Raw genomic sequence first — 18,065 nt, forward strand, 5'->3', positions numbered from 1 at the left:
GTTTTATCCCGAAGAGGCTGGGGAGAAGAGAAGACGGCAAAGGAGATTGAAAGGAGTGACTGGTGAGAGGAAAATCAAGAGTGTCATGTCTTAGAAGGCAAGGGAAGAGAGTATATAAAGAGTAAAGGGAAGAGAGTATATAAAGAGTAAGAAGTGATTAACAATGTTAAATGCTAGTGATTCACCAAATCAGGTAAAATGAGCACTGAAAAGTAGCCATGGTTTTAGCATAAGGAAGTTGACCTTGACAAAGGCATTTTTTCTGGAGTGGTGGGGTTAAAGGCCTGACTGGAGTTAGTTTAAGAGAGGATGCACAAACTGGGGATAATAAAGAATGGGGTGGTAGTTTGAGCAGGAGTGAGGTCAAGAGAAGTTTTTCTTTTTTTAACATGGCCAGTCTGACACCATATTTGTATGGGTAAGGTAATGATCTAGTATGAGAAAAATTGGTGATACAGGGAAGAGATGGGAGAGCTGCTGGAATGTTATGAGCTCTAGTGCATAAGGGACGCGAATGTTCATTTATAGCAGGAATCAGCCAGCTGTGCGCTAGGAGCCCAGGTCAGGGAGGTAGGAATGGTTTTTAAATTTTTATAGGGTTGTAAAAAAGAGCAAAGAAGAATATGAGAGACCACTGTCGCCTGCAGTGCTTAAAATATTTACTGTTTGGCTCTTTATGGAAATAGTTTACTGACCCCTGATGATTTACGGTAATTTAGTGGAAAGCAGTGTGTTGGGTGCAGATACTGGTTGTATGGGTAGATGTAGTGGTACAAGTCTGTAGACTGTGTTCTGATTGATTATATTTCCTCGTTTGTATTACACATATCTAATAGCTCAGAGGAGGCAGTAAGTTAAACATAATGCTGAGATCAACTTTTGGTAACCCTTACCTTTTTTTATAAAGAGTAACTTTCTTCTCTTTCCTGTTGAGATGGAGGAGGGAAAGGGAAGTTAACGATAGTGAGGTTCTTCCCTTACAACAGGGCCCCAGTCATTTCTTGGCTGGGTGCTCTCTCTTGTATGTTCTGGCAAGTTGAGGAGATTTGAGTGTTGAGTATGATGATGACAACTAAACTGGAATTCTGTTAGATAAGCATTTGAAACTTCTGTCTTCATATTATGCTTTTACAAGAGGGGAACAAATATTAATTTCCTTTTTGTATTCTGTAATCCAGTAGTACCTTTTTTAAATTTTTAATTTTTTTAAGTACCTTATTTTTACAGAACTTTTTTTTAAAAATAATTTTTATTGTGCTTTAAGTGAAAGTTTACAAATCAAGTCAGTCTGTCACATATAAGCTTATGTACACCTTACTCCATACTCCCACTTACTCTCCACCTAATGAGTCAGCCCGCTCCGTCCTCCCAGTCTCTCCTTTCGTGACCGTTTTGCCAGTTTCTAACCCTCTCTACCCTCCCATCTCCCCTCCAGACAGGAGATGCCAACACAGTCTCAAGTGTCCACCTGATACAAGTAGCTCACTCTTCCTCAGCATCTCTTTCCAACCCATTGTCCAGTCCCTTCCATGTCTGATGAGTTTTTACAGAACTTTTTATACTACTGGATTTACTTTGCACAATCTTAAAAGAGTTATCAGTTGATAGGCTGTATTTATATACAAGAAATATATGCTTAGTTTATGTAGTGCTAAGCTAACAGTATAAAATATATGTGTGTAGAATACATAAAGGAAATGGCTATTATACAAATGGAGAAAATTTTTATCTCTTTCCAAGAAGAAAAAATTGACTTTTTTTTTGTTGTTTAAAAATGCAGAACAGCTCACTATCGTTTAGGTTAATCAGTTGGTTGAAATGATTAAAGGTAATTGAACAAATTAATTCTAGTAATAATGTCCTAGTCAAGTTAATGTATATTATACATTTAGGTCATTGAATCCTAGTTTCGATTAGGTATATCTTGAATGAGCCTTTTTAAGAATTTCTAATATGGTACATGAGATTATGAGTTTATTAGTTAAAATTGTTATTGAATTTAATGAATACTTGGATACATATTGAAGAAAAACACATGCAAATTAAAGAGCTGAAAATGAATCTTAGCTCATACAGTTATTTTCTTTTCTTGCTTTTAGTTACAATTTAGAAAGCAGTATATGGAATGTAGGAAGTCTTTCAAGGGGACCTCTCCAGAGATATGGACACTCTCTTGCTTTATATCAGGTATGGACATTGGTTACATTTTACATAGTTACTTTTATGTGTGTATGGGATTCATGAAGTTATCATTTGAATATTTTGAATCAAGAAATATTTTTAATAAAAAAATATGAATGTAATTTGTGGTTAGGCCTTTCAAATCAGATTTTTGTGTATTTTGTGCATATTTAAAAAGATCTGGAAAATACAGGGACAGTAAAAAGAACAAAATAAAAATGACCATGGTGCTACCACTTCTTTTTTTTTTTAAATGCATATGCATGTTTTAAAACTAAAATAAAAATTTAATTCTCTCTCCTTCATATGTGTGTGTGTATGTATGTGTATAAATAATATATATGTGTTGTCTTTGTCTTTTAGTTTTGCTTTTTTGCATTTTGTTCTTTTTTGTAACAGCTTTATTGAGATATAATTCACATACTATGCAATTCATTCATTTAAAGTATACAATTCAGTGTTCTTTAGTATAGTCACAGAGTTGTGCAACCATCACCAAAATCCACTTTAGAAGATTTTTATGACCCCAAAAGGAAACCCTGTACACTTTAGGTGTCTGTCATCTCCCCAGCCCCCTTATCCCCAACCCTAAGCAGTCACTAATCTACCTTTTGTCTGTATTGATTTTTATATTCTGGATATTTCGTATGGATTGAATCATACAGTATATGATCTTTTGTGACTTCTTTCACTTAGCAAAATGTTTTAAGGTTTATCCATGTTATAGCATGTATCAGTACTTCATTCCTTTTTTATGGCTGAATAATATTCTGTTGTATGGACATACTGCATTTTGTTTATCGGATGATGGACATTTGGATTGTTTTCACTTTTAGCTGTTATGAATTATGCTGCTATGAGCATTCATATTGTACAAGTTTTTGTGTGGATGTGTGTTTTTATTTCTTTTGGGTATATACCTAGGAGTGGAATTGCTAGGTCAAATGGTAACTCTGTGTTTAACTTTTTTAGAAATTGCCAGAGTATTGTTCAGTGTGGCTGCACCATTTTGCATTTTAACCCACATTGAGAGTTCTGTTCTTTTCACATCCATGTCAACATTTGTTATTATCTGACTCTTTGATTATAGCCATCGTAGCAGGTGCGAAGTGGTGTCTCACTGTGGTTTTGCTTTGTGTTTACCTAATGACTAATGATGTTGAGAATCTTTTCATGTGTTTCTTGACCCTTTGTATATCTTCTTTGGAGAAGCGTCTATTCAGATCCTTTGCCCATTTTTACATCACGTTATTTGTCTTTTCGTTATTGAGTTTTAAGATTTTTTTTTGTGTGTATTCTAGATACAAGCCCCTTATCAGATGTAGGATTTGCAAATGTTTTCTCCCATTCTGAGGATTTTCATTTCACTTACTTGATGATGCCCTTTAAAGCACAAAAGACAAAAGTTTTTCATTTTGATGAAGTTCAGTGTTTTTATATTTTCCTTTGTTGATTGTACTTTTGTTGCCATGTCTAAGAGTCTAAGAATTCATTGCCAAATTCAAGGTAAATGAAAATGTACCTCTATTTTTTAAAAGTGTTTTGTATTTCATAGTTTTGTCCCTTACATTTAGATCTTTGATCCCTTTTGAGTTATTTTTTTATGTGGTTTGTGGTAAAGGTTCTCAACTTCATTCTTTTGCGTATGACTATCTAGTTGTCCTAGCACCGTTCGTTGAAAAGACAAGTCTTTCCCTATTTGATGGTCTTGGCTTTCTTATTGAAAATCAGTCAACTATAGATGTATGGATTTATATCTGGACTTTCATTTATATTCCGTTGCTCTATGCATCTGTCCTTATACCAGTACCACTGTCCTAATTACTTTTTGCTTTGTAGTAAGTTTTGAAATTGGGAAGTGTGACTCTTCCAAATTTATTCTTTTTTAAGCTTGTCTGAATATTCTGGATGCCTTGAAATTACGTTTGCATTTTAGAATCAGTTTGACATTTTCTGCCTAGAAGTCATCTGGGATTCTGATAGGAATCATGTTGAATTTGTGGATCACTCTGGGGAGTATTATCATCTTATGAGTATGAAGCCTTCCAAGCCATGAACATGGGATGTCTTTTCATTTATTTATATCTTCTTTAATTTATTTCTACAGTGTTTTGTCATTTTCAGAGTATAAGTTTTCCACATTTATTAAATCTCTTCCTATGTATTTTATTCTTTTTGATGCTATGTAATTAGAATTGGTTTCTTAATTTCATTTTTGGATTGTTCATTGCAAGTGTACAGAAATACAATTGATTTTTGTGTACTGATCTTGTATCCAGGAACTTTGCTGAACTTATTAGGTCTTATTTTTGTGTGTGTGAATTTCTTAAGATTTTCTATATACATGATCATTCATCCACGAAGAGGCATTTCTTTCCAATCTGGATGCCTTTTATTTTATCTTTTGCCTAAGTGCCTTGGCTAGAACCTCCAATATGATGTTGAATAGAAGCAGTGAAAGTAGACATCCTTGTCTTGTTCCTTATCTTGAGGGAAAGCATCCAGTCTTTCACCATTAAGTATGATGTTAGCTTTGAGCTTTTCTTAAAAAAAAAAAAGAAAAAAACCAAACCCACTGCCGTCAAGTTGATTCCGACTCATAGCGACCCTATAGGACAGAGCAGAACTGCCCCATTGAGTTTCCAAGGAGTGCCTGGTGGACTTGAACTGCCATCCTTTTGGTTAGCAGCTGTAGCACTTAACCACTATGCCATCAGGGCTTCCTGGTTTTTCTTAGATAACCTTTATCACGTTGAGGACGTTCCCTTCTATTCTCAGATGAAATCAACAGTGATGATGTATTTCATTTATGTATCACTCATTTTAGTCATATGTGATTGAAATTATTTGCGTGATTTATAGATACTGTAAAGACTTCCCAAAGGTGTACTGCTTATAGCCGTAAGAAATGGTGATAAAAATGTACTGCACATGATGCACAAATGTGTTCTACCTTTTTGGTGACAGAAATTGGTGAAAACAGTACAAAAGTAAGACTAGCACAAAGCACTACAAATTGACAGGAACTTCAAATGTAACAACTAGGGACTCAGATCATTCAAAGATTGAAATGACAGTCTTTGGGTAACTTTAATCAGCAGCTCAGTCTGTTATTTTTCTGTTGTATGTGAGGAGTAAATTATTCTTGGTTGTAAGTTCTTAAATAGCTTATTTCATTTTCTATTCTCCCAACGTTGTTTCAGTGTTGTTTTCCTACTAATAATTAAAAATATGGTTATTGAGTATGTATTATACATGTCTTAAATAATATATCTTAGGGTAACTTTTTATAAGCATGGATTTTTTTTTCCGTGTTGGTATGTAAAAGTATTAATTATCAATACTCATGTGGTCTTTGTTGACTTTTAACAAATAAGAGTTATACCTTATGCATGCCATGAGCAATTACTGAAATCTAATGTTTAAAATTAGTTTTTGTTCTGTAACTATTTTTTGTATTAATATATATATTTTAACTTTCAGGAAAACATCTTTATGTATGGAGGCAGAATTGAAACAAATGATGGCAATGTTACAGATGAATTATGGGTTTTCAACATACACAGCCAGTCGTGGAGTACAAAATCTCCTACTGTTCTGGGGCATGGTCAACAGTATGCTGTGGAGGGACATTCAGCACACATTATGGAGCTGGATAGCAGAGATGTTGTCATGATCATAATATTTGGATATTCTGCAATATATGGTTATACTAGCAGCATACAAGAATACCATATCTGTGAGTTACTTTAAAAATGTATTCAATTACATACTCTCTTCTTCTGTGGTTGAGAATATTTTTTACCTGGAATAAAATCCTCATATGAATTTAGTCAAAATGGTGTGATTTGAGACCAGAATTTTAATGTAAGTTTTTGATTATGTGTTAGATTTTGTCTTAATATTTAGGTTTATCTTCTTAGCCAAATTAAGGAAACCTTACTATATAGTCACATTTTCTAAGAATTGAGAATATTTAAAATGAGAAATCCCAGTAGATGGCGATGTTTCTTTGTATTTTACTTGTGAACCAAATGCTGAAACTAACCCTATCACTTTACTATATACATGCTATGATTGCAGTATTTTTTATTTTTCAGGGTCCCATTTTTAATCTTGTTGCTTTATCTTTACATATTTATATATTTACTCATTAAAGTAAGCTTCCTGAGGATAGTCTCTTGACGTCTATAACAGATGATTATTTGCAGTGTGAAGATAACTGGGGAAATCTATATGTGACTTTTTGTATTATATTGTTAAATACTCTTTGTTTTTCTGGTATCTTTTTTTTTCTATTTTAATATTCTCTGTGACATTCTCAAAGAGCTGTAGCTTTAGTGTTGATTTTCATTTTGTCTACAAATATATACCCTATGGTGGCTACTTAGATTCACTAACATACTTCAGTTTTGGTTATGAACCTTGTCATTACCTACCTGCAACAAATCCCATAATTTCCATTTTAAGTATTTCACTCTTCAACTACTACCAGTCTTTCCAGCTTACTCTTTCTAGTACCCACACTCCAACAATTCTTTGACCTTCCTCGAGTTGCAATTTTGAAGGATTCTATGGGCACAATATTTTTTAAAAATATTTTTTATAATTTATTTTTTGTCATGGGCAAAATATTGAACGACGAAGGAAGACAGGAGTACACAGAGTCACAGTACCAAAAATAATTGGCTGACGTTCAGTCATTTCAGGAGATAGCATGTGGTCAAGAACTGATGGTACTGAAGGAAGAAGTCTAAGCTGCATTCAAGGCGTTGGTGAAAAACAAGGCTGCAGGAATTGACAGGATATCAATTGAGATGTTTCAAAAAAAGGATGCAGCACTGGAGGTTCTCACTTGTCTGTGCCAAGAAATTTAGGAGACAGCTACCTGGTCAACTGACTGGAAGAGATCCATCCATATTTGTACCCATTCCAAAGAAACATGATCCAGCAGAATGCAGAATTTATTGAACACTATCATATCACGCACAAGTAAAATTTCACACACAAGTAAAATTTTGCCAAAGATCATTCAGAAATGGTTGCAGCAGCATATCAACAGGGAACTGTCAGAAATTCAGGCTGGATTCAGATAAGGACATGGAACAAGGGATCTCATTACTGATGTCAAATTGGATCTTGGCTGAAAGCAGAGAATACCAGAAAGATGTTTACCTGTGTTTTATTGGCTATGCAAAGGCATTTGACTGTGTAGATCATAATGAATTATGGATAACATTAGGAAGAACGGGAATTTCAGAACACTTTATTGTGTTCACGTGGAACCTGCACATAGACCAAGAGACCTTTGGCTAGAACAAGGGGATACTGATTGGGTTAAAGTCAGGAAAGTTGTCTGTCAGGGTTGTATCTTTTCACCATACTTATCCAGGCTGTTTGCCCAGCAAATAATCTGAAAAGCTGGACTGTATGAAAAAGAATGGGCATCAGTATTGGAGGGAGACTCATTAACAATCTGCGATTTGCCCATGGCACAACCTTGCTAGCTGGAAGTAAAGAAGACTTGAAGCACTTACTGATAAAGATCAAAGACTATAGCCTTCAATATGGATTTCATTTCAACATAAAGAAAATGAAAATCCTCACAACTGGACCAATAAGCAACATCATGTTAAATGGAAAAAAGGTTGAAGTTGTCAGGATTTCATTTTACTTGGATCCACTATCAATGACCACGAAAGCAGAGGTCAAGAAATCAAATAATGTATTGGGCAAATCTGCTGCAAAAGACCTCTTTAAAGTGTCGGAAGCAAAGATGTCACTTTAAGGGCTAAGGTGTGCTGACCCAAGCCATGGTATTTTCAGTCACCTGATGTGCATGAGAAAGCTGGACAATGAATTAGGAAGACTGAAGAAGATTTGATGCATTCTGATTATGATGTTGGTGAAGAATGTTGACTATACTGTCGACTGCCAGAAGAACAAATGAATCTGTCTTGTAAAGAAGTATAGCTAGAGTGTTTCTTAGAAGTGAGAATGTCAAGACTTGTCTCATATCTGTGAACATGTTATCAGAAGGGACCGGTCCCTGGAGAAGGACATCATGCTTGTTAAAATAGAATGCCAGCAAAAAAGATGAAGACTTTCAACCCGATGGATGGACACAGCAGGTGCAAGAATGGGCTCAAATATATCAATGATTGCTAGGATGGTGCAGTACCAGGCACTACTTTTTTCTATTGGCCATAGGGTAGCTATGAGTCAGAGCTGACTCAGTGGCAGCTAACAACAGCAACAGCGGTCAGTAAGCAATGCTGCACTGAACATAGGCTGCTTACATACATTATTGTCATAACAAATTCTTGGAAAGCATTGAAGCAAAACGTGGCTGAGTCATTCTAATTTCTCAGCAAAACTGGCCATCATATATGTCCTTGAAATTACCTTTACTGCTGATCTTTATTTCTTCATACAATATTTCTTGAATTATTATCTGTGTCCTCACATTTCAAACAATGGGTTCCCTTTAGCATTTTCTTTATGGCTGACCTGGTAATAATCAGCTGAGTCAGCTTTTGTCTATCTGGAAGTGTCTTAATTTCATCCTTAGTTTTGAAGGACAGTATGTGATTCTTGAATGACAGTTTGAATATACTGCCCTACTGCTTCATGGCCTCCATGGTTCCTAAGAAGTCAACACTTAATCTTACTGAAGCGTCTTTGTATGTGAGGGTTCACTTTTCTCTCTCTACTTTTAAGATTCTCTATATTTGGTTGTTGATAATTTGACTATAATATGTGTTTCTGTGTGGATCTCCTTAGGTTTATCCTACTTGGGGTTCATTGAACTTCTTATGTGTGCAATTTCACATCTTTTGTCTGATTTGGAAAATTTTTGACCATTATTTTTTTTAATTATTCCAATGTCTGGTCTTCCTAGAAGGTGGTTTTTGTGAGTTTATTTTGTTCCTTTGAAAAAGCCATTATTCTGTGTTTCTTTGTATGTCTTCTGAATTTTTTGTTGAAAACGGGACATTTGAATTCATATGATGTGATAGTTCTAGAACTCAGATTCTCCCCCTTCCTCAGGGTTTGCTAGGTTTCTTTATCTTCCTTTCTCCTTTCCTCTCTTATTGTTCAAGGCTGTGATAGTCCATCAGCTTTGTGACTTTTCCAAACCATTTTTGCAGAAACAAACTGAAGAAAACCACTGGAAAACAACAATAGCAAAAACAACCTCTTGCAGTCTTTGCAGACTGGCTCTGTGCTAAGGCAGTCCTTAACCAGGCTTACATTGGGCTGGGAGATCCACCCAGGAGAAAGCTGAGAATTTAGGTCTTTCTGTGCATGTGTGTGGCTCTCCTAATTACACATGCTTGGAGAAACCTTAGTGGTGTAGTGATTAATTGCTACAGGTGCTAACCCAGGGGTCCGCAGTTTGAATCCACCAGGTGCTTTTTGGAAAATCTATGGGGCAGTTCTACTCTGTCCTATAGGGTCGCTATGAGTTGGAATCGACTCAACAGCACTGGGTTTGGATTTTTTTTTTTTTGGTACCTTTAGATACCCAATTACCCAAGGAAATTCATTCCCTGGGGTTTTGGCCCTGATGTCCCTATCACTCTCTTTTGCTTCAGGTGGCCACGATCTCCTCAGTTCACAGAATTTCAGTTATGGTTTTGGCAAATTTTTAAGTAATTTGTAGAGCTTTTCTTACAGTTTATTTTATAATTGAATACTATTTCTAAATAATCTACTGGTTATTTTGGGTTGATTTTTGTCTTGTTAATTACTTGTTAGACATACTTATGAATGTACTATAAGATGCAGAGAGGAAGAATACATGATTTATGCCTTTTATAGCAATAATACATGGATTATGAGCAGTTTTAAAATTTTGTGAATTATTTAAGTACAAAGTAAACTTACCACCTTATCTGTAAAATTTGATCTTATCAGCAAAATCAACTTATTACTTATTTACTCCTAATTCATTTTTAATTTGCTGTTTAAATGTTGAAACTATGAGGTGTCAAGAATAGCCTATTAGTAGTACTTTCACTTTGAAAAGTACTTATGAAGAAAATTAGTACAAAGCAATGTGTAAATACAAGTAGTTCCCTGGGTTAGGAATGTCTAGCTTAAGGACAACTCCTCCTTGTCCTTTAAAGTTATGTAAATTTGTCCTGATTTTGAAACGATTGAACCCCTACTCACAACAGATTCTTCATCACAATCACCTTTACCTGCTGCACATGCAGCTTTTAAATCATTGTTTCTTGCACTGAAGTAAGGCTAAATAAGAATTGTATGCACCTGTTCCAATTTACCTTCAGATTCTTGAAGACACAGGAACAGATCTTGTTCGTAACCAGAGGATTGCCTGTATACTTTAAAGATATTGTTGGTATAATTAAGTTCACTAACTCAGAAAAATATACTTCAGGGAATGATACTTGTTATGAAGAGTTGCTTTGAACATAGTAATGGGATCATGTATCATCTTAGTTTGTAAAGTGAATGGTTATTTTCACAGAGAGGATTTACTTTTTGTTTCTCTTCTTAGTGGGAACTAGTATAGTGTGATGCCTTAAGTTTAGGCTCTTTTTTCTGACTGACTTTAATGTCATCAGATACCCAAATGTAGGTTGGATTTGCTTTGAGTATCCTTACAAGTTTAAAGCTTCTAGAAAACTAAGAAAATAAATGTGTTTGTATTAAAGACGGGATTATCTCTTTACTCATCATTGTTGGAAAAGTAAAAGAAAGCTGAAACTATATCAGGGTAATTCATGAAAAAATAGGGTATTTTTTTTTTATATAAAACTTAGCTCTGAAGTATACTCCGATTAAGTTATGTCACCATTTGTAGCAATTTATATAAGACAAAAAAACCTTCTAGCTAACACATATCAATATGACCATTTATCCAGCTTTTAACCGTATTTCAAATGGCTGTGAAGTATTGCTGGTTCTGTGCTCAGTGCTGTGAATCTTTTTTGAGTTTCTTGCTATCTGATATAGAACAAAGATGGAGCCCTGGTGGCGTAGTGGCTAAGCACTTGGCTGCTAACTGAAAGGTCAGCAGTTTGAACTCACCAGATGTTTCATCGGAGAAAGCTGTGGCAATCTGCTTCTGTAAAGATTATAGTCTTGGAAACCCTATGGGGCGGTTCTACCCGTCCTATAGGTTTGCTATGAGTTGGAATTGACTCAACAGCAATAGATCTGGTTTTTGGGGTTTTAGAACAAAGAAACCATCTGGTTTGAGCATTAAAAATTAATGTTTAAACAATGTCTAAGATACTAGATAATAATTTTTTAACTGTTGAGACTATAGTTAAAAGTCTATAGCTGTTATCCCTGTTCAATGAGTGAGAAGTTTTAGAGTATCTGTTGAGCTGAAGAGTACCTTGGAACATTGACTTTATAGGTTATATGAGCATGATTTTGGTTTCACTTGGTGCTAGACATGCAGTAATGCATATTAACAGATGATACATTAGGGATTTTTCCTTACCTTTGAAGAACTTATTTCTAGCAGGAGAGACAGACAATAAACTAAACATTATAAATATGAATACCATATGATGAGTTATAAGAAAAGTTTAATAAAAATAGTGGAAGATAAGGGAATCAAGAATCCTGAGAGCAGGAGGTGGTTATAATTTAAGATAGGAAGGCCAGCTTCCTGAAGATGAGTTTTGAGTAGAAAATGGAAGAAAACGAGAGTTGCCTATGTGGATATCTGGGGGAGGAATGTTCTTGGGAGAGGAAAAGCTAGTATAAAGGCCAAAGGGCAAGAACAGGCAAAGCATGTTTAAGAAATAGTATGCAATCTGAAAGAGCCCTGGTGATCCAGTGGTTAAGCACTCAGCTACAAACCGAAAGGTCGGCGGTTCAAACCCAGCAGTCACTCCATGAGAGAAAGATGTGGCAGTCTGCTTCCATAAAGATTACAGCCTTGGAAACCCTATGGGGCAGTTCTTCTCTGTTCTTTGGAGTTGCTATGAGCCTGAATAGACTCGACAGCAGTGGGTTTGGTTTTTTTGGGGTTAAGGAGTCTGGAGAAGAGTAATAAGTGTGGGGAGGATAGCAGTTAAAGAGATGAGATCAGATGAGTAGTAAGGAGCCACATAACATGAGGCCTTATAGGTCATTGTATGGCTTTTGCCTTTTACTTTGAAATGAGAAGACAATGCAAGATTTTGAGCAGAACAATGTTGTGATTTTTATTTATTTTAATTTTTATTGTTCTTAAAGTGAAACTTTACAAATCAAGTCAGTCTCTCATTCAACAATTTACATACACCTTGCTGTATACTCCTAGTTGCTCTCTCCCTAATGGGACAACACACTCCTTCCCTCCACTCTCTGTTTTTGTGTCCATTTAGTCAGCTTCTGACCCCCTTTGCCCTCTTATCTTCCCTTCAGACAGGAGATGCCCACATGGTCTCAAGTGCCTACTTGATCCAAGAAGCTCGTTTTTTTTTTTTCTAATAATTTTTATTGTGCTTTTTAAGTAAAAGTTTACAAATGAAATCAGTCTCTCACACAAAAACTTAAATATACCTTGCTACATACTCCCAATTACTCTCCCCCTAATGAGACAGCCCGCTCCTTCCCTCCACTCTCTCTTTTTGTGTCCATTTCACCAGCTTCTAACCCCCGCTACCCTCTCATCTCCCCTCCAGGCACGAGATGCCTACATCTCAAGTCTCAAGTGTCCACCTGATCCAAGAAGCTCACTCCTTAGCAGCATCCCTCTCCAACCCACTGTCCAGTCCAATCCATGTCTGAAGAGTTGGCTCCGGGAATGGTTCCTGTCCTGGGCCAACAGAAGGTCGGGGGACCATGACCACCGGGGTCCTTCTAGTCTCAGTCAGACCATTAAGTCTGGTCTTATGAGAATTTGGGGTCTGCATCCTACTGCTCTCCTGCTCCCTCAGGAGTTCTTTGTTGTGTTCCCTGTCAGGGCAGTCAGTGGTTATAGCTGGGCACCATCTAGTTCTTTTGGTCTCAGGATGATGTAGTCTCTGGTTCATGTGGCCCTTCCTGTCTCTTGGGCTTGTAATCACCTTGTGTCCTTGGTGTTCTTCATTCTCCTTTGCTCCAGGTGGGTTGAGACCAATTGATGCATGTTAGATGGCTGCTTGCTAGCGTTTAAGACCCCAGACGCCACTCTTCAAAGTGGGATGCAGAATGTTTTCTTAATAGATTTTATTATGCCAGTTGACTTAGATGTACCCTGAAACCATGGTCCCCAGACCCCTGTCCCTGCTACGCTGGCCTTTGAAGCATTCAGTTTATTCAGGAAACTGCTTTGCTTTTGGTTTAGTCCAATTGTGCTGACCTCCGCTGTATTGTGTGCTGTCTTTCCCTTCACCTAAAGTAGTTCTTATCTACTATCTAATTAGTGAATGCACCTCTCCCACCCTCCCTTCCTCCCTCTCCCCTCTCGTAACCACAAAAGAATGTTTTCTTCTCAGTTTAAACTATTTCTCAAGTTCTTACAATAGTGGTCTTATACAATATTTGTCCTTTTGCAACGGACAAATTTCACTCAGCATAATGCCTTCCAGGTTCCTCCATGCTATGAAAGATAACAGATTCCTTACTGCTCTTTATCGATGTGTAGTATTCCATTGTGTGAATATACCATAATTTATTTATCCATTCATCCATTGATGGGCACCTTGGTTGCTTCCATCTTTTTGCTGTTGTAAACAGTGCTGCAGTAAACCTGGGTGTGCATATATCTGTTCGTGTAAAGGCTCTTATTTCTCTAGGATATATTCCAAGGAGTGGGATTGCTGGATCATATGGTAGTTCTATTTCTAGCTTTTTAAGGAAGCACCAAATTGATTTCCAAAGTGTTTGTACCATTTTACATTCCCACCAGCAGTGTATAAGTGTTCCAGTCTCGCTACAGCCTCTCCAACATTTATTATTTTGTGTTTTTTGGATTAATGCCAGCCTTGTTGGAGAAAGATGAAACCTCATTGTAGTTTTGATCTGCATTTCTCTAATGGTTAATGATCGTGAACGTTTCCTCATGTGTCTGTTAGCTACCTGAATGTCTTCTTTAGTGAAGTGTCTGTTCATATCTTGTGCCCATTTTTTAATTGGGTTATTCATCTTTTTGCTGTTGAGTTTTTGCACTATCATGTAGATTTTAGAGATCAGGCACTGATCAGAAATGTCATAGCTAAAAACTTTTTCCCAGTCTGTAAGAAGTCTTTTTATTGTTTTGGTGAAGTCTTTGGTTGAGCATAGGTGTTTGATTTTTAGGAGCTCCCAGTTATCTAGTTTTTCTTCTACATTCTTTATAATGTTGTGTATACTGTTTACACCATGTATTAGGGCTCCTAACGTAGTCCCTATTTTTTCTTCCATGATATTTATTGTTTTAGATTTTATATTTAGGTCTTTGATCCATTTTGAGTTAGTTTTTGTGCATGGAGTGAGGTATGGGTCTTGTTTCATTTTTTTGCAGATAGATATCCAGTTATGCCAGCACCATTTGTTAAAAAGATTGTCTTTTCCTCATTTAACTGTTTTGGGGCCTTTGTCAAATATCAACTGCTCATATGTGAATGGATTTATGCCTGGATTCTCAGTTCTGTTCCCTTGGTCCATGTATCTGTTGTTGTACCAGTACCAGGCTGTTTTGACTACTGTGGCAGTATAATAGGTTCTAAAATCAGGTAAAGTAAGGCCTCCCACTTTGTTCTTCTTTTTCAGTAATGCCTTATTTATCCAGGGCCTCTTTCCCTTCCATATGAAGTTGGTGATTTGTTTCTCCAACTCATTAAAGAATGTTGTTGGGATTTGGATCGGAATTGCATTAAATCTATAGATCGCTTTTGGTAGAATAGACATTTTTATAATGTTAAGTGTTCCTATCCACGAGCAAGGTATGTTCTTCCACTTATGTAAGTCTCTTTTGGTTTCTTGCAGAAGTGTACTATAGTTGTCTTTGTATAAACCTTTTATATCTCTGGTAAGATTTATTCCTAAGTATTTTATCTTCTTGGGGGCTATTGCAAATGGCATTGATTTGGTGATTTCCTTTTCTATGTTTTTTGTTGGTGATGTGGACTCCAACTGATTTTTGTATGTTCATCTTGTATCCCGATACTCTGCTGAACTGTTCTGTTAGTTTTGGTAGTTTTCTGGAGGATTCCTTAGGGTTTTCTGTGTATAAGATCATGTCATCTGCAAATAGAGATACTTTGACTTCTTCCTTGCCAATCTGGGTGCCCTTTATTTCTTTATCTAGCCTGATTGCTCTGGCTAGGACTTCGAGCACAATGTTGAATAAGAGTGATGATAAAGGGTATCCATGCCTGGTTCCCGATCTCAATGGGAATGTTTTCAGGCTGTCTCCATTTAGGGTGATCCTGGCTGTCGGCTTTGTATAAATGCCCTTTATTATGTTGAGGAATTTTCCTTCTATTCCTATTTTGCTGAGAGTTTTTATCATGAATGAGTGTTGAACTTTGTCAAATGCGTTTTCTGCATCAATTGATAAAATCATGTGATTCTTGTCTTTTGTTTTATGTGGTGGATTACATTAATTGTTTTTCTAATGTTGAACCATCCCTGCATACCTGGCATGAATCCCACTTGGTCATGGTGAATTATTTTTTTGATATGTTGTTGACTTCTATTGGCTAGAATTTTGTTGAGGATTTTTGCGTCTGCATTCATGAGGGATATAGGTCTATAATTTTCTTTGCCTGTGGCGTCTTTACCTGGTTTTGATATCAGGGATATGGTGGCTTCATTGAATGAGTTTGGGAGTATTCTGTCCTTTTCTATGCTCTGAAATACCTTTAGTAGTAGTGGTGTTAACTCCTCTCTGTAAGTTTGGTAGAACTCTGCAGTGAAGCCGTCTGGACCAGCACTTTTTTTTGTTGGGAGTTTTTTGATTACCTTTTCAATCTCTTCTTTTGTTATGGGTCTACTTAGTTGTTCTACCTCTGTTTGTGTTAGTTTAGGTAGGTAGTGTGTTTCTAGGAATTCATCCATTTCTTCTAGGTTTTCAAATTTGTTTGAGTATAGTTTTTCATAGTAATCTGATATGATTCTTTTAATTTCAGTTGTGTCTGTTGTAATATCGCCCATCGTAGTTTTTATTCGGGTTATTTGCTTCCTCTCCTGTTTTTCTTTTGTCAGTTTAGCCAGTGGTTATCAATTTTGTTGATTTTTTCAAAAAACCAGCGTTTGGTCTTGTTAATTCTTTCAATTGTTTTTCTGTTTTCTATTTCATTTTGTTCAGCTCTAACTTGTATTATTTGTTTTCTTCTGGTGCCTGTGGGTTTCTTTTGTTGCTCTCTTTATATTTGTTGAAGTTGTAGGGATAATTCTTTGATTTTGGCCCTTTCTTCTTTTGGGATGTGTGTATTTATTGATATAAATTGGCCTTTGAGCACAGCTTTTGCCGTGTCCCGAAGGTTCTAATAGGAAGTGTTTTCATTCTCACTGGATTTTCTAAATTTCTTTATTCTATCCTTAATGTCTTCTATAATCCCAGTCTTTTTTGAACAGGGTATTGTTCAGTTTCCAAGTGTTTGATTTCTTTTCCCTACTTTTCCTGTTACTGATTTCCACTTTTATGGCCTTATGATCAGAGAAGATGCTTTGTAATATTTCAGTGTTTTGGATTCTGCTAAGGCTGGCTTTATGAGCTAACATGTGGTCTATTCTCGAGAACGTTCCATGTGCACTAGAAAAGAAAGTATAGTTAGTTGCTGTTGGGTGGAGTGTTCTGTATATGTCTACGAGGTCAAGTTGGTTGATTGTGGCATTTAGATCTTCCGTGTCTTTATTGAGTTTCTTTCTGGATGTCCTGTCCTTCACCGAAAGTGGTGTGTTGAAGTCTCCTACTAGTATTGTAGAGCTGTCTATCTCACTTTTCAATGCTGATAGAGTTTGTTTTATGTATCTTGCAGCCCTGTTGTTCGGTGCATAAATATTTAATATGGTTATATCTTCTTGGTATATTGTCCCTTTAATCATTATATAGTATCCTTCCTTATCCTTTCTGATGGATTTAACTTTAAAGTCTATTTCGTCAGAAATTAATATTGCCACTCCTGCTCTTTTTTGATTGTTGTTTGCTTGATGTATTTTTCTCCATATTTTGAGTTTTAATTTGTTTGCGTCTCTATGTTTAAGGTGTGTCTCTTGTAGGTAGCATCAAGATGGATTTTGTTTTTTAATCCATTCTGCCACTCTCTGTCTCTTTATTGGTACATTTAGTCCATTTACATTCAGGGTAATTACGGATAGGTATGAATTTAGTGTTATCATTTTGATGTCTTTTTTTGGTGTGTTGACAGTTTCTTTTTCCCACTTGATTTTACGTGCTGAGTAGATTTTCTTTATATAATGTCCTTTCCTCATATTTGTTGTTGATTTTGTTTCTGCTGAGTCTGTATTTTTCGCTTGTATTTTATTTTGATGAGTAGGATAGTTTGTGCCCTTTGTGGTTACCTTATTATTTACCCCTGTTTTTCTAAATTTAAAACTAACTTTTATTTCTTTGTATCACTGTGTCTTCCTCTCCATATGGAAGATCTGTGATTACATTTCTTAGTCCCTCTTTATTATTTTAATGTTGTCTTCTTTTATATAATAACTTAGCTGTTACCGTGTTTTGGGCTTTTTAAAAAAAATAATCTTGCTTTGTGTTTTTTTTTTGGATTTCCCTGTCTGGGTTGACTTCTGGTTGCTCTGCCCAGTGTTCTATTCTTGGGTTGATAACCTGGTATTATTGATTTTCTAACCAAAGAACTGCCTTTAGTTTTTCTTGTAGTTTTGGTTTGGTTTTTACGAATTCCCTCAACTTGTGTTCCTCTGGAAATGTCTTCATTTCACCTTCATATTTAAGAGACAGTTTTGATGGATATATGATT

General features: G+C 36.1%; 1 protein-coding gene across 8 annotated transcripts in view; it reads left to right on the forward strand.

Annotated features, from left to right (window-relative positions):
• The window catches only part of ATRNL1 (attractin like 1), a 685,371-nt gene that overhangs the window by 69,430 nt on the left and 597,876 nt on the right, over window positions 1-18,065 (forward strand). For all 8 annotated transcript variants that reach the window (XR_007513388.1, XR_007513389.1, XM_049854677.1 and 5 more), the window contains 2 exons: window positions 2,100-2,187; window positions 5,665-5,920. Coding sequence is in view for 6 of the 8 variants with exons in the window: in XM_049854677.1 (XP_049710634.1) it covers window positions 2,100-2,187; window positions 5,665-5,920 (344 nt within the window). In the remaining 2 variants the exon portion in view is untranslated. The remainder of the gene's footprint in view (window positions 1-2,099; window positions 2,188-5,664; window positions 5,921-18,065) is intronic.

The sequence above is a fragment of the Elephas maximus genome, chromosome 16 (assembly GCF_024166365.1).
Source record: "Elephas maximus indicus isolate mEleMax1 chromosome 16, mEleMax1 primary haplotype, whole genome shotgun sequence".
In the NCBI taxonomy this organism is placed as follows: domain Eukaryota; kingdom Metazoa; phylum Chordata; class Mammalia; order Proboscidea; family Elephantidae; genus Elephas; species Elephas maximus.